At 36.9% G+C, this 15,843-nt stretch overlaps 1 protein-coding gene across 8 annotated transcripts in view; it reads right to left on the bottom strand.

Moving 5' to 3' along the window:
• The window catches only part of ARFIP1 (ADP ribosylation factor interacting protein 1), a 43,410-nt gene that overhangs the window by 3,236 nt on the left and 24,331 nt on the right, over nt 1-15,843 (bottom strand). For all 8 annotated transcript variants that reach the window (XM_066996063.1, XM_013175135.3, XM_013175130.3 and 5 more), the window contains 3 exons: nt 9,996-10,217; nt 6,449-6,606; nt 3,305-3,479 (listed from right to left, as the gene is read on the bottom strand). In XM_066996063.1, coding sequence (XP_066852164.1) covers nt 3,305-3,479; nt 6,449-6,606; nt 9,996-10,217 — 555 coding nt within the window. The remainder of the gene's footprint in view (nt 1-3,304; nt 3,480-6,448; nt 6,607-9,995; nt 10,218-15,843) is intronic.

The following is a 15,843-nucleotide window of genomic DNA, read 5'->3' as shown; positions in this document are numbered from 1 at the left end:
CCAAATTCAAAGTGAACCAGTTTTTCCCTGAAGAAAGCTCAGCCTTCCCCACTCCCGTACCCAACCATTGATTCCCACTTCCATAGTGTTTCACCTTAGCCCTGTGTTGGCAAAACACTCATGCAGTTATGCAGGCAGTTGGATCAGGGAACAGATCTAGATTAAAACTAACCAGACAACAACATATTTGCCTTAGCCTGGATCCGTTCCCCGATCTGATTCTCCGCACAGCTGCAAAAACACTTCTGTAAGCACAACAGAGAAGGCAATGTGGGGGAAGGGGGATACAGGAAGACAGGACCACCTTCTTCTACACCAAAGCCTTGATGTGACTGTCAGATTACAGAGCTAAAGGCCAAATCTTAAGCACTGAATGGCAGCACCTGCTCCAGCGAATGACTATTTGAAGATTTGCCTGTCAATAAAATAACATTAATTCTATGTTGCTAAAATACAGGTTCCTATGTGCTACTAGCATGCCTGTCAAAAAGCCATCATGTTTTTTCAAGTTGAACATCATTTTAAATTGTCCCTTGTTAATTAATTATATGCATATCTATTCCTCATTATGAGATGAGTAAGCATTCCATAATAGACTTAGCAAACTCCAGTCTCAAAACAAAACTGAACTTTGTACATAAACAAAAAAATGGACATGACCTAGAGAGAAGATGCAAGTTTCCTATTTCATACACAGAAGATACTGTAGGTTGGAACTGAGTCTCCACATTTCCTATTTTTTTTTTCCCTCCACATTTCCTCATGTTTCCTTTGTGTGTATATATATTTTTTTTTAGTATTGCCCAGACCAAAAAAATACGTATTTATTAGGAGGTAACCATGAATTGATATATCTAATTGAAAATTAAATCCTAAAATGCTTAATTGCTTTGCTATAGCCCACTTTCGTTACACAATTCCATATTCAACACACAAGCAACAATAACTAAGCTTGAGACTACACTGTACTACATTCCGTATCAGTATATAGAAGACCCCAAGTCCCAAGGGTTTACAATCAAGAGCAAGAAAGCTGTCTGGCTACTGCGCCGTTCTTACCTAAAGACTTCTCTAATTAGACTCTGAACTATCACCTCTGGATCAATCCACCTCTCAGAATCATGATGATGTGTATTAGTAACATCGATGATTAGAGATTTGCATGTTCTAGCATGTTGTAACACACGTCTGGCAAGGCCATTCCTTGTTCAATAAAGCTACTCAAATACTAACCTTCATTTGCATTGCACACAATAAGCCTGAAAAAAAAAACAGGCTTTCCAAAACAGCCTACAAATGCAGCCCTTTGTGAGAACCCAAGTAAGACACTATTTTGTCTGTCTGATCTTCCTTTATTTTGACCTCCCATTCTATTAAATGGGCACCAAGATGATTTGGTCCCATGAATGGGCACACTAAAATAAACAGCACATTCCTAAGGATATAGTATCTGTGTAGCCACTATTATGCCCTCCCTGGAACTACTGTAACAGATTAGCAATGTCAAAATCACTCTTCCCTTTGCGAGTTCAACATCATATATGGTCTTCGGTTTAAACCATCTCCTAAAGAGTGCATTTCTCCATCAGCTGAAGAAGCAGCATTACAGACACATTCAAACAGATTTACTGATCGGGTAAGCAATTGTTCTCAGGTACCTTTGGAAGAAGTAGATCATCTGGGATTGTAGGAATTAGATTTTAATTTCAATTAAATTTAACACTTATTGATCATACAGTTCATAATCCTTTAAAGTATAAAATATAATTGACTTAAGAGCAGTTGCATATACTTTATATGAACCTAAAAATTAAAATTAATGCTTATAATGGTTATGTAGTTGTCTGACTGATCAACTGCACATTCCGATTTATTAATACTAGCTGCAGGACAAGTATAAGGTCTAACATGAGCTCTCCTATGTTGATGTTGACAAAAGATGGTTGACACTCGAGAAAGGAATAAAGATGTCAGGTTGGTAAGAATCTCTCAGACAACCACTGCCTTTGACTACATACATATCAGGAAGCACTCTGGACAACAGAAGAACAAAAACCCAAATAAACAGCTGCAACCTGGAGAAAAAAAAAAGTCCTCACAAATTCAGGATTAAGATTACATCAGGTATATTTTGGAGAATCGTACATAAAAAAAATCAAAAACACCAACTGGGAATTTATGTGAGCAAGCCTCACAGTACAGAATTATATTTAAGCCAATTATTTGACCGTACAGGAAATCCTTTCTGTGGTTTAATTGGGAACAAAGTTCCAGTCTCCCTTTATAAAATATTTTGACATCTCTACTGTCAAAACTGGGAAGTGTCAAGCAGTGATAAAAAGTCTTAAGCATGTTAAAGTCCCCTCTTAAAAAAAAAAAAAAGGAAGGAAAAAACTATCTTCCAGAAACAAAATTTGTAGGCTGTGACTGCTAACAGGATGTTTGACCTAAACCAAGACTGTCTGTCACTAGGAAAACAACTTCACTAGTGTTCCACAAATTCTTTTTTTTTTTAAAGGCTTTTTTGTGAAGCAAGATGGAAATAAAATGTTTTCACTCTAAAGCTTTCATATCTGTATAAACATAGTGATCATTGCGCTATATAGTTAATGCAAACCAAGAAGTAAGGTAAGTGCTATTTTTGACTAAATTGAACTTAAGCACCAAAATTCCAGTACAGATATGAGCTGGAAGGATCAAACAGTTTCACAAGTCTATAATATAATATATTAGTAGCAAGCAACTTACTAAAAGAGAAAAATGACATAAACACAAATACCCAACACCTTCAGTACACCCATTTTCAATCTAGTCTAGTTTTAAAACTTATGTTCTTCTGAGCATTTACTAATTTAAATATCAGCATTCAGATTAGACTTCACCTTGTTTAGGACAGTGAGTTTTGATACAAATTTTTCCGTTTGCAAGTTAATGGACTACAAGTTTAGCAAGAACAATGAATAAAACCCAGGACAATACCAGCTTTAAAATCAACTGATGATCTGGTTCACCAACTCTTAGCACACTATCTGGGCTATACGGTTCCAGACCCCTATTCCTAATACAAATACCAGTATAAAGTAACAGTGCTCAGGAACCATGTTTTCAGTGTATATTCTTTTGGAATTGGAAAGGTTTGTGTTCTGCACTTCTTTTTTCCTTTTTTTTCCCCTTTTCTTCTCTTTGCTTGCTCTACTTTTAAATTAAGATATATTTTTAAGATCAAATAACTTAAAATGTTTCTAGCAAAGCAGAAACATACAGGACAAAATACCTAAGCACAACACCAGAAGTTGTTACATACCTTATTTTCTTCCAAAAATTTCAATTTGATAGATACATCGTTACGCATCTTGTCATACTTCTCTTTATGCACTTGAAACAGCTGTTGTGATTGCTCAATCTTTGGTAGAGTGTTTGCATCACGAGGGCCAAGATTCAGCTCTTCTAGGTCTGTTCGATAGGCATCATATTCAATCCTGAGAAGAAGGAAAAAAATGTAAAGGCCATGTGTCTTAAAACAGACTTCATGTAAGTGCCAATTACAATAGAAAGTAAAGCAAACAGTCAAGTATGGGGAAAAAAAGAAAAAACAGGCAAGTTTTCTTTTTCTTAATTAATAGGAGGGAGAAAAAACACCTTTACGTACACTGTATCAAAGCTGCCTCAACAAGTACCCTCACCCTTCTGTTGCTGTCTCAGACATCCTTCCAACCCTCTGCTTTGTGCTGGCTTCAGTGGTCAGGTCCTTTCCTGGGACATCTCAGCTTATTAACGCGGTTTATCTAGTCATAGTGTGCATCCACGTGTGTCATTTTTCTATTGCTGAATTATCATAGTGAAGAGTTTGCATCAAGAGCATGAGAAGCACTATAGGCAGGGCAGCCCCTTAAGCAGAAGTGAGTAATGGCTCACTTCACCAAAATTACCAAAATGTCCCAAGGCTTTTACAACATGTTCTAATTTAGTTGCTATGCCAAAACTGGATGGGGACAGTCTGCCCTGTGGATACAGAGGCTGCCGTTATTTATACCCTGCTGAGGGCTCGTCTTATATACCTAGGGAAGTCAGATGCTCTGGGATCAACACTACCACTGAGAGAGATAAGAGAGAAAGCTAAATCTAACAACTGGATAAGCACTTCAGCTAATCCTGCAGTGAAGGCATATATCCCACTTCTAAATAAGACCGGATGGAAAGTGTTTTCTAATCTACTTTTTTCCCCTAGCAAAGTCAGCAGTAATTAGCAAGTAACGAGAAGCTAATGCCAAAAAAATAATATAGTAAGAAATTCTGTCATGGATGCTGCTAGAAAAACTGAAGTTATGGTACAGGCTCTTGCCTGATAACACTTCAATTAACCCATCTAGCCTTCATATATCACTATTTTAAAAAAAAGCCTCCTTCATATTCTTCCATGTTACAATGTACTTTTTATTACACAAATGAAGATGCAGTCAAACCTTCTCTCATTTTAATGAGAAAAAAATCAAAATACTTCTGTATTCGAGAACACTAAACTTCTATTCGGTATTGTCTTCAAAAACATCAAGCAAATTTTTGTTAACTAAATTACATGAAGCTTTCTGTTCATCAACATATAACATTTATACATGTGGAAGAGCACCTACAGAATATTATTAGTGTAAAGGTATTACTAAATTCATCTTCTGCTTTCCAGCGTTACATAAAAGCCTACTGAACACTGGATCCTTGCCAGATAAACTATTTTTATATTTTAAAACATTACAGCAAATGGATGAGACAAACAGTGACAGCCTTTAAAATTTTTTCCCCTCCTCCTATGCAATATGGGCTCCTTTGTTCAGTACCATCTAGCGCTTGACCAGGTACAACAACCAACAATATCCACAGAACAGCCTAGGGTCACAAGCACTCCTGCCCAAGCCTCACTCACTATTCCTTCGTTTTTGGTCTTAAAACAGTGGAACCTAGCATATCAGCATATCGTGTGATGGATGCCAATTTTAATGGAACAAACCAACCTATTTCTGTCTTCACAAACATGCTTTGTCAAGTATAGACGTGTAAAACTGAAAGCATCTAAACTAAAAACTGGTTAAAAAACAACTTTGTCAGCTGGTGGCATAAGCACTCCAAAGGATAATATAATGTTTTCTGAGGAAAAGTGATTACAGTATTCACAGGCCTCATCCTGACTTTCATTGCCACTATCATTCAGGCTTTAGTTAATGAATTTATGACTTCGTTCCAAAAGGAAACAAATTAATAAAGAGCTGATAGAAGAGGGAGAAACAGATGAATGCTGAAGTACAACCATGGAAAGGGAAGAGGAAGAACAAAAGTAAATGTGAACCATCTTCTCATTGCAAAGTGACAGACTAGCTATATAAGTGAAGAACCTTCATACTTTATTTACTGAAATGGCAAAAAAAAAGTATTTCTCTGAGGAAAAGAAAGGGAAACTCGAAGGTATTTCAGGAGGAAAGAACCATATGTTCAGAAAGATTGGCAAGAACAATCTTAGCAGATGTATAAAGTTTCAAGAGAGGATGCCTGAAAAGTGTATGAACTGGCTTTATTTTTGAAGGTAAAGGATTAAAAGAAAACAAAACATTTAGGTTAGTTACACTTTTCATGCCTTTTGAAAGTTTACCTGAATACCAAAACAATAACTTAGTACTTTGCTTATAAATATGCTTAAAGCATTAGAACAGAACCATTAAAAAAGGAAAAAGCTATAGAACTCAAGCCATTTGCAGTTTTTGACCTAAAAATCAAAAAAATAAGTGTGCATTAACTACATCTTTCAGCAAATTAGAAGAAAAATGCTATCATCTTTAATGAAACTGAAAGAGGAAAAGAATGAAACATGAAGAAGAACCACAACTCTAGCCACTACCAGAAGAAAATTTGTCTTTAGAGTACTGTGCTGTATCTGGAGTAAAGTAATCTCCAGGTCAGGAAATCCATTATCTTCTGCTAGATATTATTCATCCATTATGAAATAGTTTTGGTTTTTCCCTTTCTAGACCAAATCTGCAACTTCTTTACAAAAACTGAAGTGTGAACTACATGTACTGTGCATGAACAGAAGCACAGGATTAACTGCCCTTCAGTCAAAGATTATTTCATTAGCTACAACATAGCTAGATCAAAGGGTTAATCTTGCACTGTTCCTCTGCTTAGAGAGCCACCTTAAGCTAGCAGGCAGGAAAAAAAAGCTATTCTTTTTCAGAAACAAAGATAAAGTAAAATGAAGTCTACAACAGAACATTTACAAAACATTTGAAGATATGTACAATGAGATGGTTAACTGTAAATTCTCATTACATGAGAGTCGTGTTATACTGACAAGGTTTTAAATAGCAGGTTAGTAACTCAAATGCAAGGGCTAAACTGATAGAAAGTTTGTTTCCTCAAGATTAATTGGTAATTAAAATAGCTAGATGTAAAATAACTATACCTGGCACTTTCATATTGTTTCACAGTCAATAATGTATCCTCAATTGTTTTATTCACCAACGTGTTCACATTGGCAATAAAAAAGTTAATAGCCCCAAGAAGAGTCTCTCCATTTTTAGCTAGAAGTTTCTGTGTATCTGCATTGTAGCCAAACTCCTCCTGTAAACAGAACACAGAAAAGAACTGTATATCATTTCAAATCATAACATTCATCAGCAACTATAAAAAAACATACAAAAACACAGACATGGAAGTTCTGTCACTTCTATTTGGATACAGTTATGATTAAACACGTATGATTTCAATACAATAGTCAGTTCACAGCTTTTATCAAATTCCTCTAACATCAGTAAAACACTGTTTACAATTTTGAAACCATGTGATGTTAAATCCTATTTCATAACGTTTTTTTCTGAACTTGAAAAATATGAATGCTACTTAGAAGTGCTAACAATCATTACGTTGTCGTTCAGCACCAGTTTAATCCAGCATCTCTCATGTGGTTGTCTAGGTAATGCCTTAATACCAACAGAGACACCGCTACGTTAAATACAGTAATATAACTAAATTCACAAGGGCACACAGCATTAATTAGCTACTAAGTTTTATTCTTACACATTCTGGAAAGGAGGACTGGAAAAAAAAATTCAGGATCTATAACATTTTAATAGGCTGTAAATAACCAAAAAAGGCAGAGCATCATAATGGATAGCAAATAAAAGTGATAACGTAGATCAGACATAAGTTTTAAATGAATAAGGGAGAAATGATCTCCAAGGCATTCCGGTCACATTTGGATATATGACTATTACTGCCTTTTTTTTTCCCTCCTTTCTGACAGCAGCATAAGCACTGACCAAGGCTGCAAGGATTTTCCTAATGCATGGATGCCAAACAAGTCCAATTATTATATTTATGTCATCCATATGGCATCTTCATATTCTGCAGATGGGAGTTCTCATAAAAGAGTATAATTTCTGGTTGCAATGGCTATAAAACATACTAGGAACATATTTGGAACTTGGTCTGCCAATAACTGACTCAGAAGCGCTGAATTCTCCCAGTTTCCTTTCATCTAAAACAAACAACCGAAGCCAAATGATATTTCATGTTAACATTAATGACTTCGTGTGGGTAAGGCTAATGGGCAGTGGTAAGGGAAGAAGTTTCTAGGAAAGGAGGTGCAGTGGAAACGAGCAATTTAAGGGAGAAAATAGGAAGACAACATAGGGCAAGTTTTCATGAGCTAAGATCTAAAAAACCCTGCTAGAAGGTGTCTCCTTCATTTTGCACAGCTGTTCGTATGGCAGAAGTATTCCCCCAGTTCACTATAGATCCTGCTGAAATCAAGTAAAAACATTTTCCAGCTGGTTTTCCTCTGACATTGCTAACTACACAGCAACACAAGCACTAGCACAGGGAAGTAGGGGCATCCAAGCAAAGACAACAGCAGAAATCGGACTGCTCCTCTAGCAGGATTTGGTCTGATCTTTCCCTCCTACAGGCAAGACCACAATTAGTTTTCCAGCTGGTCCTCTGACCCAGATCACTGCAGCCCCAAACGAGCAAAACTACTCAGTTCAAAGCAGGGCGGTAAGACAGATGGGACCGTAGTGGTCTGCAGTACTAAGAGACATACATACAAGCCACCAAAGCTGTCTTTCTACTGCTTCATAATTTCACAGAAAAAAAGTGAGTTTTGTCTGCAGCCTTTGCAGATACCGCTCATGAAAGACAGGAAATCCTTTCCGTATCAAGAGTTTATCCTCATTTCATGCTCTATGCACAGGTCAATTAAAATTGGAATCCATCAGTCTGTATAATTAGAGGCACATGAGCCTGGAACCAGGAGTTATCTTTGTATCCAAAAAAGAAACAGTAAAACATTCATATTAAGTAATGCCTCTGTAGATATCACATTAAAATCTCATTTTGTTAACATGCATAAACCAAACAATATTACCTTTAAGAAGTGATTTTTTCCCCCTTACATGCTGCTATCAAATTAAACATTAAAGACTTAACTGTTCAGAAATTCTACTTGTAGTCTCACACAAGTTTTAGAGGCAACAATGCTATCCAAACATTCAAGAACAGGCCAGGCTACAGATGGTAATACAGTACAGATTAAACAAAAGGGAAAACACAAAGAGGAAAGAGACAAACATCAGGCAAGTCTCCAAGAGGCAAAGGTTAGATAACTTTTATTACAGCAGCAGAAACCTTTATTTGATTTTTATGAACAGCCCCATTCAATAATCTACATAAGAGATGAATGACTGAAACAAATTCCAGGACCAGTACAAGATGCTGAAAGAACCTGGAAGAACAGTATTCTCATTAGAAATACAAGCTATTCATGGAAAAAGCATTCATTAAACAAGAGCACAATGCCAGATTTAATCCAAGTTTCAGAAGAAACATCCAGCTTCAGCACATACTTCATAACAATCACTAAGTTCTGCCACAAACCACATACCCACATTTGTGTCAAGAGTCAACTGATTACTCAGAACTACTACTTTTAGCAGATTTAATTTCTTAGCTGCTACAAGTGCTATATTTTCAGATTTTCATCTGTCAGGCTATAATACTAGGACTTGCACTGCAGTAGACTTTTTTTTTTTTAAACTAGCTATCAGTTAAGATTCCTCTTTATAAACAATAACTCCATTTCCTCCCTGAAACTCAACAGGAGTAGGGAATCATGAAAAAGGAGAAATAAACACAAGTCTTACCTTTAATAACGTTAATTGGGGCTATTTCGGCAGCTGAGTCTTAGGAAACCATTAAAACCCTGGTTTTCCAATGGACCAGCAGCAGTATCAAACTAATTATTCTGTAATTCCAGAGTTCAATCAATGTAGAAGCAAACTAGCTATTTTTTGGTATGCAACCTTTACCTTCTTGCTTTACAGCACACAGCTTTATGATCAGTAAGAAAATGACAGTGTTACATAAGCTTCTAAACTTCTAAGAACAATCCAAATGCAGTTATCTGAAGATTGCCTCTCACTCAGAAACTCCAAACATAAGAACATAGATTAGTCCTGTTAGTAGCAAAATTCTGATTTAAAAACGGACTTAGAGATGAAGCCTCACTGCTCCAATTTACTACAGGAAAATCATTTTACTGCAGAAAAGTCATTTACTCACATGAAGAAGTGAAGTAATGTGCCCTACTCTACTGACTCCCAGGCATATTCCCCAAAGACATCCTGTAATTGGCATGAAGTAATGCTCTGGAACACTGACATTTCATTAGAAGGAATAGTAAAATGCATTTTCTATAAACAAAGCGAAGGTGTCAGCTCTTGAGTCCAATTATCAGCTAAAGGCAAACATTTAGAAACAATTAAGAACTACAATAACTGCAGTGATATCCTATAGTTTTAAATTAATTACATAAAATTTTAACAAAAAGAATGTCATGTTGTTACCAACAATGCTTAAAGAAATAGCTGCTAGATACTATACACCCTGCACAAGTCAATTAGGCTTATCTTCATCTCTGCCCTTTTTTTTTTTAAACATTATAGAAGTCTTACATGAAGTTCCAATGATTTCAAACTCAGGTCAGCAAAAGCATCTCCAAGTTGCCTCTGGGTGTGTACCATCTGGAAGAGTTGTGTGGACAGTGTCTGTGCCAGTTTCAAGATATTCTCGTATTTTTTTTTGTTATCTCTCAATATATCTATTTGAGCTTCTAGTTCCAGATCTACTGTTCTTGAGCCACGACCCAGTTTTTCAGAGATGATCTGACGTGTACACTGGAAAAAAAATTAAATTATAAAGAATCAAATATATTCAAGACAACACAGCATACACCCATTTTCAGCTTCAAGGGACAGATAATTACACACAATTCTTTCACAATCACCCCTCCCAATATAAGTTTGCACAACAAACTGAAAAAACAACACACTCTTTAGAAGTTCATCAGGACTCAGCAAGAACAGTTGGACAAGTCTCAACTCTTACTAATATGAATATTCAAGTTAGCAAATCAAGAGCATAACTAATTGCTTCTCAAGTAAAAGAATGCTTATCTCTTTTACATTTGGTGAATCTTATTAAGTTAAAAGAAGCAATTATTTAGCTCACTATATTAAAGTCCATTAATGGAAGTATTACCAGTTCTGCATAAAAATTTCTACCCAGTCATCTTTCAGGCTTTGTCTACCAACCATCCCATTCCAAATGACCCATGGCTGCTTTTAAAAAAAAAAGTTTCCAGTAAGACTCTGAACAGGTCTAAGTTTTTATTTTTATTTTTTGAAGATAGAAGATGATGAATGGGAGGGCAATCTTTAGCATGCTTTTAAAGCTGACTCAGAACTTTCACTAAGAAACACATAAAACAATTAAAATACATTTCTCATTATTCACACAGCTATAAAATGGAGCTAATTGTTAAGAGTACTACTTGTGACCAAAAAAGTCTTTCTGAGGCAGCTTTGCAGTTCATTAACGTGGTGAGCAGCAAAACCTGCTCTTACTAGGCTGTATCAGCCAGCCAAAGGGTATGACAGCTTAGGCAGCTACCACATTCCAGTTACCTGCGACACCTTCTTTGCCAGAGATTTGAACCTGACTTGACAGTGAGCCTCCCAAGACACATCACTGGGGCTTCCCCTTAAGTGATGCATCGGAGAAGCCAATTGTCAAGCAGATGTGGCAAAGCCACGCAACTTCTCTATGTAAAGGAGCAATTATTTGCTGTAGTTATGAATAATTTTAAGTTAATCCGTGGTCCCAAGAGGTGAAGACAAAATTAAGTTACACATACAAAGGACTGCTAGAAACAGAATTACAAGAGAACTACTTCCACAAAAAAAAAACCAACAACAACTAAGCACAAAATTTCAGTTTCATTAGGAGAGATAAAGCCCAACTCTATCTTAAAACATATTCCCAGAGTACATTACACCACTAGATTTTCCAAGGTTTCCAAATTCAAGGAATTCGGATTAGTCCAGTCTTTACTTACTTCCAAAGGAGATATTCTTTTAACCTTTTCGAACTTTTCAATAGTTTCTAAATTGAACAAAGGAAAGACTCCAAAAAGGATCAAGCAGAACAAGATGGTCATAAGTAATAAGCTTTAGCCCAAATCCTCTCTTCAAATTTATCTCATTAGATTCAACAAGTTTACAAGAAAGAGCATAGCTAACCTAGGAGACATTTTTCTGTCAAGAATCAGAAATTTAAGGGAGCATAACAAGTCATATCACTACAGAATACACCTTTAATACTAAGGCCTGCAATCGAAATTGTCAAATACAACTTAACAGACAGTATGCTAAGAGTATAAATAAGCATTTGACAAGAAATAAAAGCAAATGTGGAATTAAAGGAGAAATGTTGGCTGTTCTCCAAGAAAATGCTAAGACACACACCCATTGAAATGAAAGGAAATGTCATGGAAGGTAAAATTTTTGGAAGCAAAAAATTTTCACACAGGAAGAAGTTACTTTCAACCAAGGAGTATTTGCCTCAGAAGTTACGACAAAATACATGAAGAAAACAGTACTGACAAATGAGAAAGTGAGGCATGAGTCACTTGAAATACTTATTCTGTATGCTTCATTAAAGTGAGATGTAGCTGAAGCTGAACATTGAACTGAACAAGAGTAACAAAGATGCACCTATCTGCTATTTTCATTTACTCTGGTTGTAACTGAACTAGTACAAAGACACAGGTTGCTGTATTTTCTCACTATCAATTGGAGAGAATATTTCACACGCAAATTCTGTTTGGCATTGTTCTAAAAAGAAACCTATTAAGAATGTTGTCCTGCATAATACCACGCTTCTCAAGAAGTGAAAAGGTATACTAGGCATATTTTAGGAAAAATAATTCTCAAAGCAAAAAACAAAAAACAACAAACAACAGAAACAGATTTAAGGGAAATGTCACAGAAATAAAAGTTCTACTAGTAGCCCAGTAGAGGCTCGTGAAACAGATAGTGTTTTTTCCTCAAAGTTTAAGCTGTTGTAACCCGGACTGCATCAAAAGAAGTGTGACCAGCAGGTCAAGGGAGGTGATTCTCTGCTCTCTTGAGAACCCACCTGGAGCACTGTTCAGCTCTGAGGCCCCCAGCATAAGACAGACACAGACCTGTTAGAGCAGGTCCAGAGGAGGGCCACAAAGATGACCAAAGTGCTGGAGCACCTCTCCTGTGAAGACAGGCTGAGGACATTGGATTTTTTCAGTCTTCAGAAGAGAAGGCTCGAAGAAGACCTCACTGTGGCCTTCCAGTACGTAAAGAAAGCCTATAGGAAAGGTGGAGAGGGACTCTTTGCCAGAGCATTTAATGATAGGACAAGGGGAAATAGTTATAAACTGAAAGAAGGGAGATTTAGATTAGATACTTGGAAAAAATTCTCTACTATGAGGGTGGTGAGGCACTGGCATAGGCTCCCCAGAGAAGCTGTGGATGTCCCATCCCTGGAGGTGTTCAAGGTCAGGTTAGATGGGGCTTTGAGTAACCTGGTATGGTGGGAGGTGTCCCTGCCCAGGGGGATTTGGAACTCAATGATCTGCAAGGTCCCTTCCAACCCAAACCATTCCATGATCCATTCTATGATGAAAAACAAGAAGATAAGCTTCTTTATTAGAATTGTTGAAAGCAAAGAAGAGTCACAAATTCCTCGTGTCTGTCTTACTACTAAAATGAAAAAACCTTTCTCATCCAAAGGGGGAGTCTGGGGAAGGGAAAGAACAGAAAATGCTCTGGCCATTAGATTATGGGAGAAGAAGAAAAAACTTTTGAGGCTAACTCATGATTACTAAGGAACAGAAGACTGGAGAGAATGAAGAGGGCCAGTAGTTGCAAAGGCAACAGAATAATCTTACTACATCATGAGTTTGGGGAGAAGGTTAAGCCGTCTATGAAAATTCACGATTAGGCTAGGCAGAAGAGCAACATTAACCCCCCTGTAATTATCAATGGTAAACAGTTGCTTAAACAGACACAGAAGTAGGAGATAACAAAAGCAAATGTGTCTCATTCACAGAAATGCATAGGGGACAAAAAACAGGGTATACAAAATACATACAGGCATACTTAATCATCACTTCACAGATGGGTATGATCTCTGGATGTAACAGAGAAAGTTGGTAAGGAGTGATATCTGCAGTAAGTAAGAGCTGGCTGACAGAGAACCACCGGAATGGAAAGCTAAAGACAAAGTAACTGCCAGATACTGAAAACGCTAGGAAGAAAGGTAGGAAGGTCTCTGGAGCACACTTTAAAGAAATCATCATTTAGACACTAACAATCCATCCTTCTGAAGATTTCACATGTCTAGTCAGTGAGGAAGATTCACAGAAGAGAACCAACTGATTTTGCAAAGTTTAATAATTTTAGTTCCAGTTACACACTTCTTCATCTCACAAGGCAAGCGTTAATTCTAAGTGGCTCCCAGCAAGCAGCCTGCAGAAAAACAAAGGCCCAAAGACAGATCTCCTACATCTCACCGTTTGTTGATGTACATTCTATCAAGGCACTGCAGCCATAACATAAGAGTTGCGTGACTCATACATCAATTGTTTAAGTCTGTAAAGTCGAAGCTTAAAAAATAACTTTTTTCTGAAATTAAAAAAAACTAGTGATTTTAGTGATTTAAGAGTTTTATTCATCCAATAGTCGCTTTCTTCATATAAATGCCCCCACAAAGTCTCTGCGTACATTTCAGGACATCAGGCTTTACTGGGATACACCGAAGTCTCCCTCACTCAGCACCCTGCCTCTCACAGTGGTCAAAAGAGGCCTTAAAAAGACCGTGCACCAGCACACAGAAATTTTTCCTTCTAAATTCTGTACCCAGAATCCAGTAATTTCCATCTCATAATCCCTGACACAGTGCTAGAGGTACTACTCGTGCCAGTTCCCTAAATAACTTCGAAACAGCTTCACCACTAACTCCACTTGCAGATTAATGCCTAGTACATTGAATAGCATCGTTTCAGCTCCTAGGGGTTCAACTGCCAACTTCCCTAACCATTTATTGCTGCCCTTTATTTCCACATCTAACCTATAATCAGTTAGCTATTACAAGATAAATAGGAGGTTTCTTCCCATGACCTTCCTGAAAATAAACCAATGCCACTATGTCCACAAATTGAAATACCGTCCCTAACCAAATTACACATGCTTTTGTATGTAGACTGTATAGAAAGTATTTTAAAGTGGCACCTCCAGGGACATTTGTATAATGCTACCTCTATTCAGATAAATTCATACAGCTTAAGACAGCTCTAAAATAAGTCACAATGTTTCAGGAGTCCCATCTTAACTGATTCATCTCCTCAGGCATATTTGAGAGACAACTTCAAGCTTCCAGATTCCAAGACAGATTCATTCGATTTTCTGGAAGTGCTAGTCTTTGCTATTCCACAACTGATGAAATTCTAGGCTTCAGGGAGGGAGAGGTTTAAACCAAGAAATAAAGCTTTTTTTTTTTTTTTAAATCAAGACTTAGCAAAATAGACTGCCAAAGAAATAATGTTCTAAACAGGGATCTGAGACCACCATTCCAGCACTCTTCACTAATCCTCTGGTTATTGGTGTGCATAAACAGGCTTGTAATCCTTCTGCAATTGTGACATAGGGTTTTCTTGATTTTGTTCTTTTAAAATCAAAGCACCAGAAAGAGAGAGTAAGATCATATCCTCTTACTTATTTGTGATGTAAATTTGTTGTATAGCAGATTAAACCTCAAGAGTCAGCGTTTCTTAAATGGACATAGAATTTTAGAGAACAACTTCAGCTAAGTAGCATGTACCCTGACTGGACCACAGCAGGCTGCAATAATGGCTGACAGACTTCTGCAGTTGCCACAAAATTTATGTTACTTGAAAAATAGAAATTTTAAACGCAATTTAGTTAGACAAAATAGGGTCAAATTTCCAATTCTAACACAAAGAACAACATAAACATTTTCTAGTGGGTAGAATGTCTCTATCCCTGGTTACCACGCTTACTTGGGAGAATGTCTTTACCTGGATTCAAGAACACTGGAGGGTTTCAGACCTCTGTTTTACATGGAAAAAAATTTAAAACAAAATTCCTCATTGCCTTATGGTTTGATGTAGGTCCCACTGATGCACACTTACCTGTCCACACCTCCGCCATTTAAGTTTTAGGCACAATGGAAAGCTGTTTTTCAAAACCAGTCTGTGTTTAAAGCTCCTGATTGTAATGTATTTCATGACAATTGTTCCTTATCTTGTGGCTTTTTAATGAGAGTCACAGCTGCCAAAAAGGTGTGTTTTAAGCACCTCTTCTTTATTCTTTTGTTATTACCTTTATTTCATCAATTCCCAGTTGATCTCAAAGAATTGTCATAGAAAAATAACATATGAATTGAAAGCAACTGTTCCAACACTAA

This window comes from Anser cygnoides, chromosome 4 (assembly GCF_040182565.1).
Source record: "Anser cygnoides isolate HZ-2024a breed goose chromosome 4, Taihu_goose_T2T_genome, whole genome shotgun sequence".
Lineage (NCBI taxonomy): Eukaryota > Metazoa > Chordata > Aves > Anseriformes > Anatidae > Anser > Anser cygnoides.
The sequence above is the reverse complement of the archived record's forward strand: the minus strand, read 5'-3'. Positions and strand labels throughout refer to the sequence as shown.